Source organism: Bufo gargarizans, chromosome 6 (assembly GCF_014858855.1).
Source record: "Bufo gargarizans isolate SCDJY-AF-19 chromosome 6, ASM1485885v1, whole genome shotgun sequence".
Lineage (NCBI taxonomy): Eukaryota > Metazoa > Chordata > Amphibia > Anura > Bufonidae > Bufo > Bufo gargarizans.
The window spans coordinates 225,114,912-225,128,178 of NC_058085.1; the positions used below are offsets into that span (position 1 = coordinate 225,114,912).

At 43.9% G+C, this 13,267-nt stretch overlaps 1 protein-coding gene across 1 annotated transcript in view; it reads left to right on the top strand.

Moving 5' to 3' along the window:
- LOC122942438 (oxysterol binding protein) overlaps positions 1-13,267 on the top strand; it is a 362,440-nt gene that overhangs the window by 292,521 nt on the left and 56,652 nt on the right. The window contains exon 8 of the mRNA XM_044300057.1: positions 2,456-2,701. Coding sequence (XP_044155992.1) covers positions 2,456-2,701 — 246 coding nt within the window. The remainder of the gene's footprint in view (positions 1-2,455; positions 2,702-13,267) is intronic.

The window sequence follows — 13,267 nt, forward strand, 5'->3', positions numbered from 1 at the left end:
GGTAACGAGCCGTTGGGGGAAGCCCGCGCGACTAGTTCGCGCGGTACCACAGGCGCCAATCCGTTCTAGAAACAAATGCCTAAAGAGGGCCACACTTGTGTAAAAATTGTCCACATAAAGATGGTACCCCTTGCCGAATAAGGGTGACACCAAGTCCCAGACTATCTTCCCACTGCTCCCCAGGTAGTCAGGGCAACCGACCGGCTCCAGGGTCTGATCTTTTCCCTCATAGACTCAAAATTTGTGTGTATAGCCTGTGGCCCTTTCACAGAGCTTATACAATTTGACCCCATACCGGGCGCGCTTGCTTGGGATGTATTGTTTGAAGCCAAGGCGCCCGGTAAAATGTATAAGGGACTCGTCTACGCAGATGTTTTGCTCAGGGGTATAAATATCTGCAAATTTCAGGTTGAAATGGTCTATGAGGGGCCGAATTTTGTGGAGCCGGTCAAAAGCAGGGTGGCCTCTGAGACGGGGGGTGCTGTTATCACTAAAGTGCAGGAAACGCAGGATGGTCTCAAATCGTGTCCTGGACATAGCAGCAGAGAACATGGGCATGTGATGAATCGGGTTCGTGGACCAATATGACCGCAATTCATGCTTTTTTGTCAGGCCCATGTTGAGGAGGAGGCCCAGAAAAGTTTTAATTTCGGAAACTTGGACTGGTTTCCACCGGAAAGGCTGGGCATAAAAGCTTCCCGGGTTAGCGGTTATAAATTGTGTGGCATACCGGTTTGTCTCTGCCACAACTAAGTCTAAAAGCTCCGCAGTCAAGAACAGCTCAAAAAATCCCAGGGCCGAACCGATCTGAGCTGTCTCAACCCGAACTCCAGACTGGGCGGTGAAAGGGGGAACTAATGGTGCGGCTGAAGTTGGGGACTGCCAATCAGGGTTTGCCAGCACCTCTGGGATTCTAGGGGCTCTACGGGCACGTCTTTGCGGTGGCTGCGACGGGGTCACTACTGCACGTGCCACCGTTCCAGCTTCAACTGCCCTTCTGGTGCTCGCTACTTCACCATGTTCTACGGCAGTGCTGGTACTAGGTCCAGGAAGGGCTGGGCTGCTGGTGTATGCCTCACCACGTAATCAGACAGCACCAGCCCCACTCTGCTGCTCTTGAAGCGGATCCTGCACAACCTGCGGTCTAGCGACACGGGGCCGGGTATGCCTGCTGCTATCAGGGACCTCAACCTCCTCGTCCGAACTTTGGGTCAGAGAGCCACTGCTTTCTACAGGTTCGTATTCTGACCCGCTGGATTCATCAGATGAGGGTTCCCACTCCTCATCCGACTGGGTCAGAAGCCTGTAGGCCTCTTCAGAAGAATACCCCCTGTTAGACATGTGGGCAACTAAATTTCGGGGTATTCCCTGAGACTACCCAAGAAAAAAAAAAGCAAGCCTGTCTTACAAATGGGAGGCTAGCGAAGTACCGGAAGCCGCTGCGGTTGATAAAAAATATCAAAACTGATTTTTATCGCCGCAGTGCGTGTAAAGTTAATGTGCAGCGATCAAAAAAAAAATTTTTTTTGTCACTGCGGTGGGGCGGGCGTGGGCGAACGCACGTGTGGGCGACCGATCAGGCCTGATCGGACAAACACTGCGTTTTGGGTGGAGGGAGAACTAAAGTGACACTAGTACTATTATAGATCTGACCGTGATCAGTTTTGATCACTTCCAGATACTATAAAAGTACAAATGCTGATTAGCGATACGCTAATCAGCGAATAACTGACTGCGGTGCGGTGGGCTGGGCGCTAACTGATCCCTAAACTACCTAACCAAGGGGCCTAAACTATACTGAAACCTAACGGTCAATACCAGTGGAAAAAAAAAAGTGACAGTTTGCACTGATCACTTTTTTCCTTTCACTAGTGATTGACAGGGGCGATCAAAGGGTTAATTGGGGTGATCTGGGGCTAGTATGTGGTGTAGTGGGTACTCACAGTTATGTGTGCTCCTCTGCTGGAACCAACCGACCAAAAGAAGGAGCACAGCAGCCATATAACCCCATCATATTTACTAATATGTGGGGTTAAATGGCTGCTGATTGGTTTTTTTGAAAATCAGCAACCTGCCAGCCAATGATCGTGGCCGGCAGGCTGCTGACGAAATACTCTGCAGTGAAATGCCGGCCCGCGATGCGCATGCGCGGGCCTGCTGTGACGTAATCTCGCGTCTCGCGAGATGACGCACGGATGCGTCCAGAAGGAATATATCAACCACCTCCCGGACGCATCCGTGCGTTATGCGGTCGGGAGGTGGTTAAAGCCTCACCTCCTTGGGCGAGGTGCGGTGGCTCCCAAGTTTTGTGTTCATACTGATTTTGTGATTTAGACATTATAGGAATTGTATTAATTTAAGAGATTAAAAGTAAACAGAAGCATGTCTCAGTGATTCAATTATAATTACAAATATTTCCAGCTTAATTTCCGTTTCCTTACTTTTCTAACTCTAGGTGAATTTCAACGAACCACTCTCAATGCTTCAGCGTCTGACAGAGGACATGGAATACTACACCCTGCTGGACCGGGGAGCTCAGTCTGAGAGTTCACTTGAGCAGCTGTGTTTAGTCGCTGCTTTCACTGTTTCTTCATATTCCACCACAGTCTTTCGTGTCAGCAAACCTTTCAATCCACTCCTAGGAGAGACATTTGAGCTGGATCGAATGGAAGATTGTGGCTATCGATCGCTATGTGAGCAGGTGTGTTGATTAACTCTTTAACCAGTACATTCCTTATTGAACAGACACATTATTTTTATTTATTTTTAACATACTCCTCTTAGGCTACTTTCACACTAGCGTTTTTTGCAGATCAGTTATGGATCTGCAAAAACGCTTCCGTTACAATAATACAACCGCATGCATCTGTCATGAACGTATTATGTCTTATATAGCCATGACGGATCCGTCATGAACTCCATTGAAAGTCAATGGGGGACGTATCTGTTTTCTATTGCGTCAGAGGATCCACCCCCATTGACTTACACTGTGTGTCAGGACGGATCCGACTCGCTCCGCATCCCAGGACGAACAGAAAAACGCTGCAGGCAGCGTTCTGGTGTCCGCCTCCAGAGCGGAATGGTGACTAATCAGAGCCAAGCTCATGAATTCTGAGCGGATCCTTTTCCATTCAGAATGCATTAGAATGCATCAGTTTTGGACCGCTTGTAAGAGCCCTGAACGGATCTCGCAAACGGAAAGCCAAAACGCCAGTGTGAAAGTAGTCTTAATTATTTTTTTCTGCTGTTTTCGGTGATACATGGGCCTTTTTTTTTTGTCTTTTTTATTTTAGCAGTTTTTGTTTATAGCTGTAAAATAAAAAAGAGGGAAAATAGTATGTTTATGAATTGTTTTAATTTTTTAAAAGCAAAATTTGCTACTAAAATACTCGTTTAAGTTATGCCTTCTTTATTTGTCTTTTGATGTACAAAACATTTGTGGGGAATTTAACCCCCTTCCCGACCAATGACGTAATAGTAAGTCACATCAGTCGGTGACGTCCCGCTCCGGTGCCCTCCCGATCAGTGTAGGGGCCCAGCAGTCAGTGACTGCTGTAATTAACCCTTTCTATGCTGTGGTCAGCGCTGGTCGCAGCATAGCAGGTGTTTGCGGCGGATGAGGATCTCCATCGGGTCCCAGCACTGGGATGACGGGGAACCGATGGGTGAGAAGGCAGCCTGATGCCTTGCAGAGGCATCAGGGTCTGCCTTGTACGGAAGCCTAGGAGATCCAGCCCCAGCTAATAAAAAAAAAAATATATGAAAAACTCACACATTAGTTATTGCGGAGTCCGTAACGACTGGCTCTATAAATAGATCACATAGTCTACTCCCTCAGATAAACAGCATAAAATAAATAAATAAAAACTATGCAAAAAAAAACTTTTTTTTGTCAACATACATCTCAAAAACTGTAATACCAAGCGATCAAAAAGTCTTATGCACCCCAAAATAAGCCCCTAGATAAGACAATCGCCCAAAATAATGCTTTTATTGTTTGAAACTTAAATTTTAAAATAAGTATATGGATTAGCTATTGCCACATCCGTAACAACCTGCTCTATAAAAATATCACAAGACCTAAATAAAATAAAAACTGTGCCAAAACAACCAATTTTGCTCCATAAAGTGTAATATTAAATGATCAAAAATATCATATGTACCCAAATATGGTACCAATAAAAACGAATAAAAAGCCAACATGCTGTTATTCGATAGTCAAAAAGCGTTTCAGCTTATTATTATGTTGGCTTGCATAGCAAGACCACTTAATGTTATCTCACATATATATTATTCTTATTCTTATTATAGCCAAATTTGCCACCCTAACTCCTCCCACAGTTTTTACACTGCATAGACAAAAATTTACCAAAACGTGCAGATTGTTCCCGATCGGATTGCTATTACTTTGCGGAACGTTTCGCCGAATGGTTCACGGAATATTGTGGTTCTTGTGGCGAAAGTTGTCCCATAGGAATGAATGGCAAAGCTAGAGTGGGAGCTGGCAAAAGCTAAAAAATCAGGACATGATTTCTAAACTGCCACCACTCCCTCATTTTCAGGCCCACCTACACAAATCTTATATCAAAACGTTCAGCTATCCCTGCTGCCACTATAAATGTCCACGGCTAAGCAATCCACGTTTTTCCCATTGACTTTGACAGGGAAAATTTTCCAATTGCTCCCAGTCGCACAGATTTGAAACTAAAGTCACCAAACTTGGGTCACTTAGTCATGGGGTCTGAACCTTAGGTGCACTCACCCTAGTCATTAGGTGCACTCACCCCAACGATTAGGTGCACCCACCCCGACCCTTAGGTGCAACCACTCTGACCCTTAGGTGCACCCACTCTGACCCTTAGGTGCACCCACTCTGACCCTTAGGTGCACCCACTCTGACCCTTAGGTGCACCCACTCTGACCCTTAGGTGCACCCACTCTGACCCTTAGGTGCACCCACTCTGACCCTTGGGTGCACCCACCCCGACCCTTGGGTGCACCCACCCCGACCCTTGGGTGCACCCACCCCGACCCTTGGGTGCACCCACCCCGACCCTTGGGTGCACCCACCCCGACCCTTGGGTGCACCCACCCCGACCCTTGGGTGCACCCACCCGACCCTTGGGTGCACCCACCCCGACCCTTGGGTGCACCCACCCCGACCCTTGGGTGCACCCACCCCGACCCTTGGGTGCACCCACCCCGACCCTTGGGTGCACCCACCCCGACCCTTGGGTGCACCCACCCCGACCCTTGGGTGCACCCACCCCGACCCTTGGGTGCACCCACCCCGACCCTTGGGTGCACCCACCCCGACCCTTGGGTGCACCCACCCCGACCCTTGGGTGCACCCACCCCGACCCTTGGGTGCACCCACCCCGACCCTTGGGTGCACCCACCCCGACCCTTGGGTGCACCCACCCCGACCCTTGGGTGCACCCACCCCAGTCATTAGGTGCACCCACCCTGACAATTTGGTGCACCATTTGCAACTGCCGCTGCTCTTAGACTGTTAATGGCAGGATCCCCAAACTTGGTACAGTTGGACAATTTAGGATTAGGATTAAAATTCTGAAAAGTGGGCGGAGCCAACAACAACAAATTTAGATTTTCCCTATTGACTTCAATGAGAAACCTTTAAATTGCTGTCATTCTCACAATATTTAAGCCAGAATACCCAAGCTTGACACCGTAGGTCATTGGGTGACTGGGGTCAAAAAAAAATTAGGTGGGCGGGGTCTACAACGGCCAATGAAATTTTAGTCATTTATTTTAATGGGGAAATTTAAAACTGCTGCTGATCTCACACTGTTAATGGCAGGATCCCCAAACTTGGTACAGTTGGACAATTTAGGATTAGGGTTGAATTTTAGAAAAGTGGGCGGGGTCAGAAACAACCAATCAGATTTCTTTGATTTCAATGGGAAAATTGAAAAATGCAGAAAATTGAAAAATGCTGCCATTATTGATATCAGGGGCTTCAAATATCAGAAATCAGGTCATAGATTACTTTGGATTCAAAAATTGAAAAAGTGGGCGGAGCCAACAACAACAAATCAGATTTTCACTATTGACTTCAATGAGAAACCTTTAAATTGCTGTCATTCTCACAGTATTTAAGCCACAGCACCCAAACTCGGCAGGGTGGGTCAGTGTAAGACAAAGGTCAAAATTTATAAAAGTAGGCGGAGTCTACAATGGCCAATCAAATTTCAGCTATATGTTTTAATGGGAAAATTTAAAACTACCGCTGCTCTTAGACTGTTAATGGCAGGATCCCCAAACTTGGTACAGTTGGACAATTTAGGATTTAGATTAAAATTCAGAAAAGTGGGCGGGCCAAAAACAACCAATCAGATTTCTTTGATTTCAATGGGAAAATTGAAAAATGCTGAAAATTGAAAAATGCTTCCATTATTGATGTCAGGGGCTTCAAATCTCAGAAATCAGGTCATAGATTGCTTTGGATTCAAAAATTGAAAAAGTGGGTGGAGCCAACGACAAAGCAGATTTTCCCTATTGACTTCAATGAGAAACCTTTAAATTGCTGTCATTCTCACAGTATTTAAGCCAGAATACCCGAACTTGGCACCGTAGGTCATTAGGTGACTGGATTCAAAAATGTATTTAAAAAAAGTTGGCGGAGTCTACAACGGCCAATCAAATTTTAGTCCTTTATTTTAATGGGGACATTTAAAACTGCCGCTGCTCTTAGACTGTTAATGGCAGGATCCCCAAACTTGGTACAGTTGGACAATTTAGGATTAGGATTAAAATTCAGAAAAGTGGGCGAGGCCAAAAACAACCAATCAGTTTTCTTTGATTTCAATGGGAAAATTGAAAAATGCAGAAAATTGAAAAATGCTGCCATTATTGATGTCAGGGGCTTCAAATCTCAGAAATCAGGTCATAGATTGCTTTGGATTCAAAAATTTAAAAAGTGGGTGGAGCCAACAACGACAAATCAGATTTTCCCTATTGACTTCAATGAGAAACCTTTGAATTGCTGTCATTCTCACAATATTTAAGCCAGAATACCCAAACTTGGCACCGTAGGTCATTGGGTGACTGGGGTCAAAAAAAAATTAAAAAGTGGGTGGGGTCTTTAACAGCCAATCAAATTTCAGCCATTTGTTTAAATGGGAAAAATTCAAACTGCCGCTGCTCTTAGACTGTTAATGGCAGGGTTCTGAAACTTGGCACAGTTGGTCACTGGAGGACTGTGACAATGTATATCTCATTTTGGGGACGCTAAAAAGTGGGCGCAGCCAAACAACCAATCAGATTTTTCCTATTGACTTCAATAAGAAACCTTTAAACAGCTGTCATTCTCACAGTTTTTAAGCCACAGCACCCAAACTCGGCAAGGTGGTCAGTGTGAGACAAAGGTCAAAATTTATTTTAAAAAAGTGGGCGGAGTCTACAACGGCCAATCAAATTTCAGTCATGTGTTTAAATGGGAAAAATTCAAACTGCCGCTGCTCTTAGACTTTGATTGGCACAGTCTTCAAACTTGGTGCAGTTGGTCACTGGAGGACTGGGATTAAAATTCTAGAAACGACACATTCTAGTTATTATTATTCTTGGCTCCCCCTCTCTTTCTAAACTCTAGACCTCCTACAGTTTTGGGGGTACATACCCAAAACTTTCCACACTTCTTCGTCCTATAGCGAAGTTCGTTGCTTGTGCTTTAATAACCGTTCCCACCCTCCGGGCCCCTGTGGCGGGCCCCCAAACACCACTTTTTTCCCATAGACTTTGACAGTGAAAATTTTCAAGTCGCTCTCACTCGCACAGTTCTGAAGCTACATTCCACAAACTCAGATCATATATTGTTGGTGTCACCCTGAACAAAACTGAATTTTGGGGGGGCGGGACACCCCAAAGTGGGCGGAGCTAGCAACTTTAGCAATTTTCTATACGCTAATCATGCCACAGTTTTAGGATTACAATTACCAAACTTTGCACATTTGTTCGGCACACACCCGAATAGGTTGCTTGTGCTTTTTTAAGCAATCCCACCCTCCGGGCCCCTGGGGCGGCCCCCCGAAGATTTAATTTTTTCCCATAGACTTTCATTGGAAAATGTTTAACTTTTGCCATTCGTACAGCTTTTAAGTTAAATTCACTAAACTTGGGTCACTTAGTCATGGGGTCTAGAAATTTAAAGAAGATTGAGAACCGCACTCTACTATTCAGTATTCAGGTGCCAATCAAGGGCTGCAAACAGCCAATATATATAGAAGTGAAATTGAGGCACACAATTTTCAGTATTTGCAATACAGGGGATTTATTTATTTGCATGTAGTGGTATCCATTTGCCCAATCTGTTTCAGAGTTTGAACATTTTAATAAACCGGACGTTTCGGTCGCGCAGGACCTTCATCTGCGGTTTTATCTACAATGTAATAATCAACATGAGCTGGATTATAGCACTTATAACAATAGGGCTAAGTGTGTGTATGTATATGTATGTATGTGTGTGTGTGTATATATATATATATATATGTATATATATATATATATACACACACACACACACACACACACACACTAGAATAAGTCCTAAAGATAAAAAAAATCATATATGTGAAAAAAGCCATACATTGAATTCGGGGTATATAGAGTACATATGTAGGACTACTTGATATGTAGGACATATAATAGCCAGATGGCACACGTCTGCTGAGTGATTGATATAAAATCAAGGTAGTGCTTCATATATCTCAATATGCTCCCCCGGCCTCATATTAATATTAAGGATAAAGTAGACCACCACCTGGAAGGAATTGGTGTCTGCATTTACTTTCAGCCACATCTCCATCACCATAAACCCTCTCAATGCTAATTGCACATCACAAAAGTGTCATTACAGATAGTAGTAACTTAGAGCATATATCGCAATGTACATTCAAGTATATGAATTGGCTTGCCGCCCACTCTGGAGTCTTGCAAGGTAGGTTGGTATAAATGTCAAGAGACCTGAAAAGAAAGTGTCTTATTAGAGTTTCTATGTAATAATCGATACCTGTTCAGACGGATGTGTGGGCTAGTGGGGGCGCTGGATGCGTGGCGTCTGGATCGCAAGGCCGCTATTTAAGAGTGTATGGGGTTCCTGGAGGTTCCGGTCATGTGATCGGAGGTCACGTGACCGCTGGGGCAAGCGTGTGCGTTCCAGCTTTGATGTCACGTAAGCGCTGCGTTCCATTGTGATATTCTATGGGCATGGCACTGATTAAGGTCTATAGGAAGGAGGCCAATGTGAAATATGTAAATGCATAAATGCTGCACTTATGCTTAATGTCTAGGAACCATCTGGGATCTAGTCTAAAGAAAGGGAGCGGAATAGTGGCAGAAATAATGCAGTTTAATCGGAATCAGAATAAATGCATAATGGGTATACCTAATTAGGGGTGGGAAATATGTTATATAATAAAGGTTAATACTCTATAATAGGTGGGGTAAAGGGAAATTATAACCAGGGACAGGTGGTGGGGTAAAGGAAAGGGGAGGAGGGAAAGAGGGGGGGAGGGGGGAAAAAGGGAAGGGGGGGAGTATCTCACCCACACCCGTTGCAGACAAAAATTATTCTCAGCGAGTCTGTGGAAAAAAGGGAATAATATTTAGATCATCTTCCTGACATTTATCACAATATAGACAAATAATAAGTACAATTTCGATATTGATGAGGAGATTTGAGAACAAGTTCAAGTGTTAATAAAAAAATCACATTCACGATTCAGACCATTAGGCGAAAGTGTCCCTAATTTATGAATCCAAAAAGCCTCCTTTTGTTTCAGGAGGAGTGTCCGATTGCCACCCCTCCTGGGTCGATCCACTTGTTCTAAAATTTGGAACCGAAGTTGTGAAATTCAGTGTTTCCTGTCCGGGAAATGGTGTGGGATTGGCAAAAAATTGTGTTCAAGTCTGATGGTTGACTTGTGCTTGCTTATTCTGTCTCGCACATGTTAAGTGGTCTCCCCAACATATGCGAGACCACACTGGGATTTTATCAAATACACAACATAACATGATTCACAGGTATAGAATCCTTGGATTGCAAAGGCCTGTCCGGTATGTGGGTGTGTAACGTACTCTCCTTTTGTTACATTTGAGCACTGTGCGCAGTGCAGACAGGCGTATGTACCATTTTGTTTACTTCATAGATGAGTCTGTATTAACGGTTTAGTAAGACTCCCTATATCTGCCCTGACCAATTTATCCCTGATGTTGGGGGGTCTCTTATAACAAGTTAATAGGGGTTGTTGGAATTCCTCTATCTCGGGGTAGGATTTAGCCAATAGGGGCCAATGTTGTTTGAAGGCCTGCTGTATCTTTGGCATAAGGGGATGGTATGTAGTTATGCATGCTACCCTCTTTTGATTAGTGGGAAGTGGCCTACGAGTCACATTGAGACTATTTAAGGCTTTTTTTTTTTTTTTTTTTTTGAGTGGTCTCCGGATAACCCCTCTTGAAGAATTTTTGGGTCATTATGTCAAGGCACTTGACTTTGGTTGTGTCGTCAGTGACAATCCGGTCAACTCGTGTATACTGGGAGCGTGGTAGGGAGTCCTTCGTCGCCCGTGGATGGCAACTCTCATAGTGCAAAGGGCTATTGTGGTCAATAGGTTTTTCTGTAGAGGTCTATGGTTAGTGCTCCTGTTTGGTCAATTTTTACAAATGTGTCTAGAAAACTGATCTCCTTTTTACTGGTGTGTGAAGTAAAGCCTAACTCGCTGTGTACTTGATTGAGATTCTCTACAAAGTTGTGTATGGTGGATATTGGGCCTCTCCAGATACAAAAAATATAATCTAAAAAGCGTTACCATACATCTGCGTATTGGCAGAAAAGGGGATTTGTATAGACAAAGTCGTCTTCAAATGCTGTCATGAAGGCATTAGCATAAGGCGGGGCCACTTTGGACCCCATAGCGGTGCCCTTCCTCTGGCCATAATAGGTGTCGCCGAAAAGGAAAAAAAATATTTTGGAGTATTATCTCAAGTAGTGTAAGGCAAAATTCCTGCTGTACGGTAGTTAAACTGGAGTTATTTTGTAGAAGTCTTGCTGTAGCTTTTATACCTTTGTCATGTGCTATTGATGTATATAGACTATTTACATCTAAAGTGAGTAGGGTACTGTCTGGTGTAAGTGTTGTATCCTTCAGTTTCTTGATGAAGTCGGATGTATCCAATATAAAAGATCTCAATGTTTTAATGAGTGGTGTAAGGATTTTTAATCATATAAATGGCTAGAGGGGAGAATATGGAATTGGTTGATGCGACGATTGGGCGTCCCGGAGGGTTAATGAGGCTTTTGTGGATCTTAGGTAACGTATAGAATACTGGTGTAATGGGATTGTGTTCAACCAGAAAACTGGCTGTTTTGCCATCTATAGTCCCTGTCTTGGAGTATGACTCTATTGTATTAGTAATCAGTATTTTTATAGTGGGATCTCTCGGTAGTATTTCATAGGTCTCGGTGTCTGCAAGTTGTCTCGTGATCTCTGTCATATAGTCTCTCTTATCCATGATGACCAGGGCTCCCCCTTTGTCTGCAGGTTTTATAATGATATTTTTATTGTGTTGAAGTGCTTCAACTGCTGACCTTTCACTGGGGGACAGGTTATTTGAATGTTTAAACTGGCCCTGCGTATTCTCCACTAGTATTTTCTGTACTAATTTTTGAGAGAGAGAGATGTATGTTTCTACTGGATGTTTGTTTTTAGGCGCATATAGGAACTCTTGTTCCTCAGGCCCAGGTTGTCAACGGATAAGGGTCCCGGTGGAATAGTAATGTCAGGTTGTGGCAGAGGGGTTTCCTCAAAATGGGCTTTGAGTTTCAATGTTCGATAAAACTTCTGTAATTCCTGCTCCAATATGAAGGTATTTAATTTTGGTGTAGGACAAAATGACAGTCCCTTTTGTAAGACTGAGATCTGCTCAGGTAATAGGGTAGTAGATGAAATGTTTATAACTAAGTTATCGCCCTTACCTGAGATCGTGTCTGGATTTGTTCCTCTATATCTCCTGCCGCCCCTCCTGTTCTTCCGCCTCTTGATCGGCCTTGTCGATTGCCTAAAAAACGAGACAGATATCTCCGGTTGCCGGATCTGTCATTGTCGGAATTCGATGAGCTATAATAATGTGGGTTTCGGTAGCCCCTAAAGCCTTGACTTTGTTGGTTTCCTTTCCACCGGTACACCGTGTCCAATCTATAATCTTCTGCGTCACATATAAACTTCTGCCGTTTATTCTGTTCTATGTTCTTCTTGAATTCTTGTAACTGTTTTTCAATTCTTTCTTTTTCTTTTGTTAGGTCTTCCTCAGGGGTAGTGGAGGTTAATTGTATCTCAGTGCTCTCGATCTTCTTAGTTAATTCTCCGATTGAGGACTGCAGTTCTTCTATTGTTAGGAGGATGTCAAAGGAACATTTGTTCAATATATTTTCGAAGTGCTCGCAGAATTCCTTCTTGTCAGCGAAGACTGTGGGTCTCAGACGTGATCTCAGGCTTCTTGGAATGCAGTTGTTCTTATCTTTTATTGATACATCCGACTTCATCAAGAAACTGAAGGATACAACACTTACACCAGACAGTACCCTACTCACTTTAGATGTAAATAGTCTATATACATCAATAGCACATGACAAGGGTATAAAAGCTACAGCAAGACTTCTACAAAACAACTCCAGTTTAACTACCGTACAGCAGGAATTTTGCCTTACACTACTTGAGATAATACTCAAAAAATAATTTTTTCTTTTTCGGCGACACCTATTATGGCCAGAGGAGGGGCACCGCTATGGGGTCCAATGTGGCCCCGCCTTATGCTAATGCCTTCATGACAGCATTTGAAGAAGACTTCGTCTATACAAATCCCCTTTTCTGCCAATACGCAGATGTATGGTACCGCTTTATAGATGATATTTTTTGTATCTGGAGAGGCCCGATATCCACCATACACAACTTTGTAGAGAATCAATCAAGTATACAGCGAGTTAGGCTTTACTTCACACACCAGTAAAAAGGAGATCCGTTTTCTAGACACATTTGTAAAAATTGACCAAACAGGAGCACTAACCATAGACCTCTACAGCAAACCTACTGACCGCAATAGCCTTTTGCACTATGAGAGTTGCCATCCACGGGCGACGAAGGACTCCCTGCCACGCTCCCAGTATACACGAGTTGATCGGATTGTCACTGACGACGCAACCAAAGTCAAGCGCCTTGACATAATGACCCAAAAATTCTCCAATTGGGGTTAT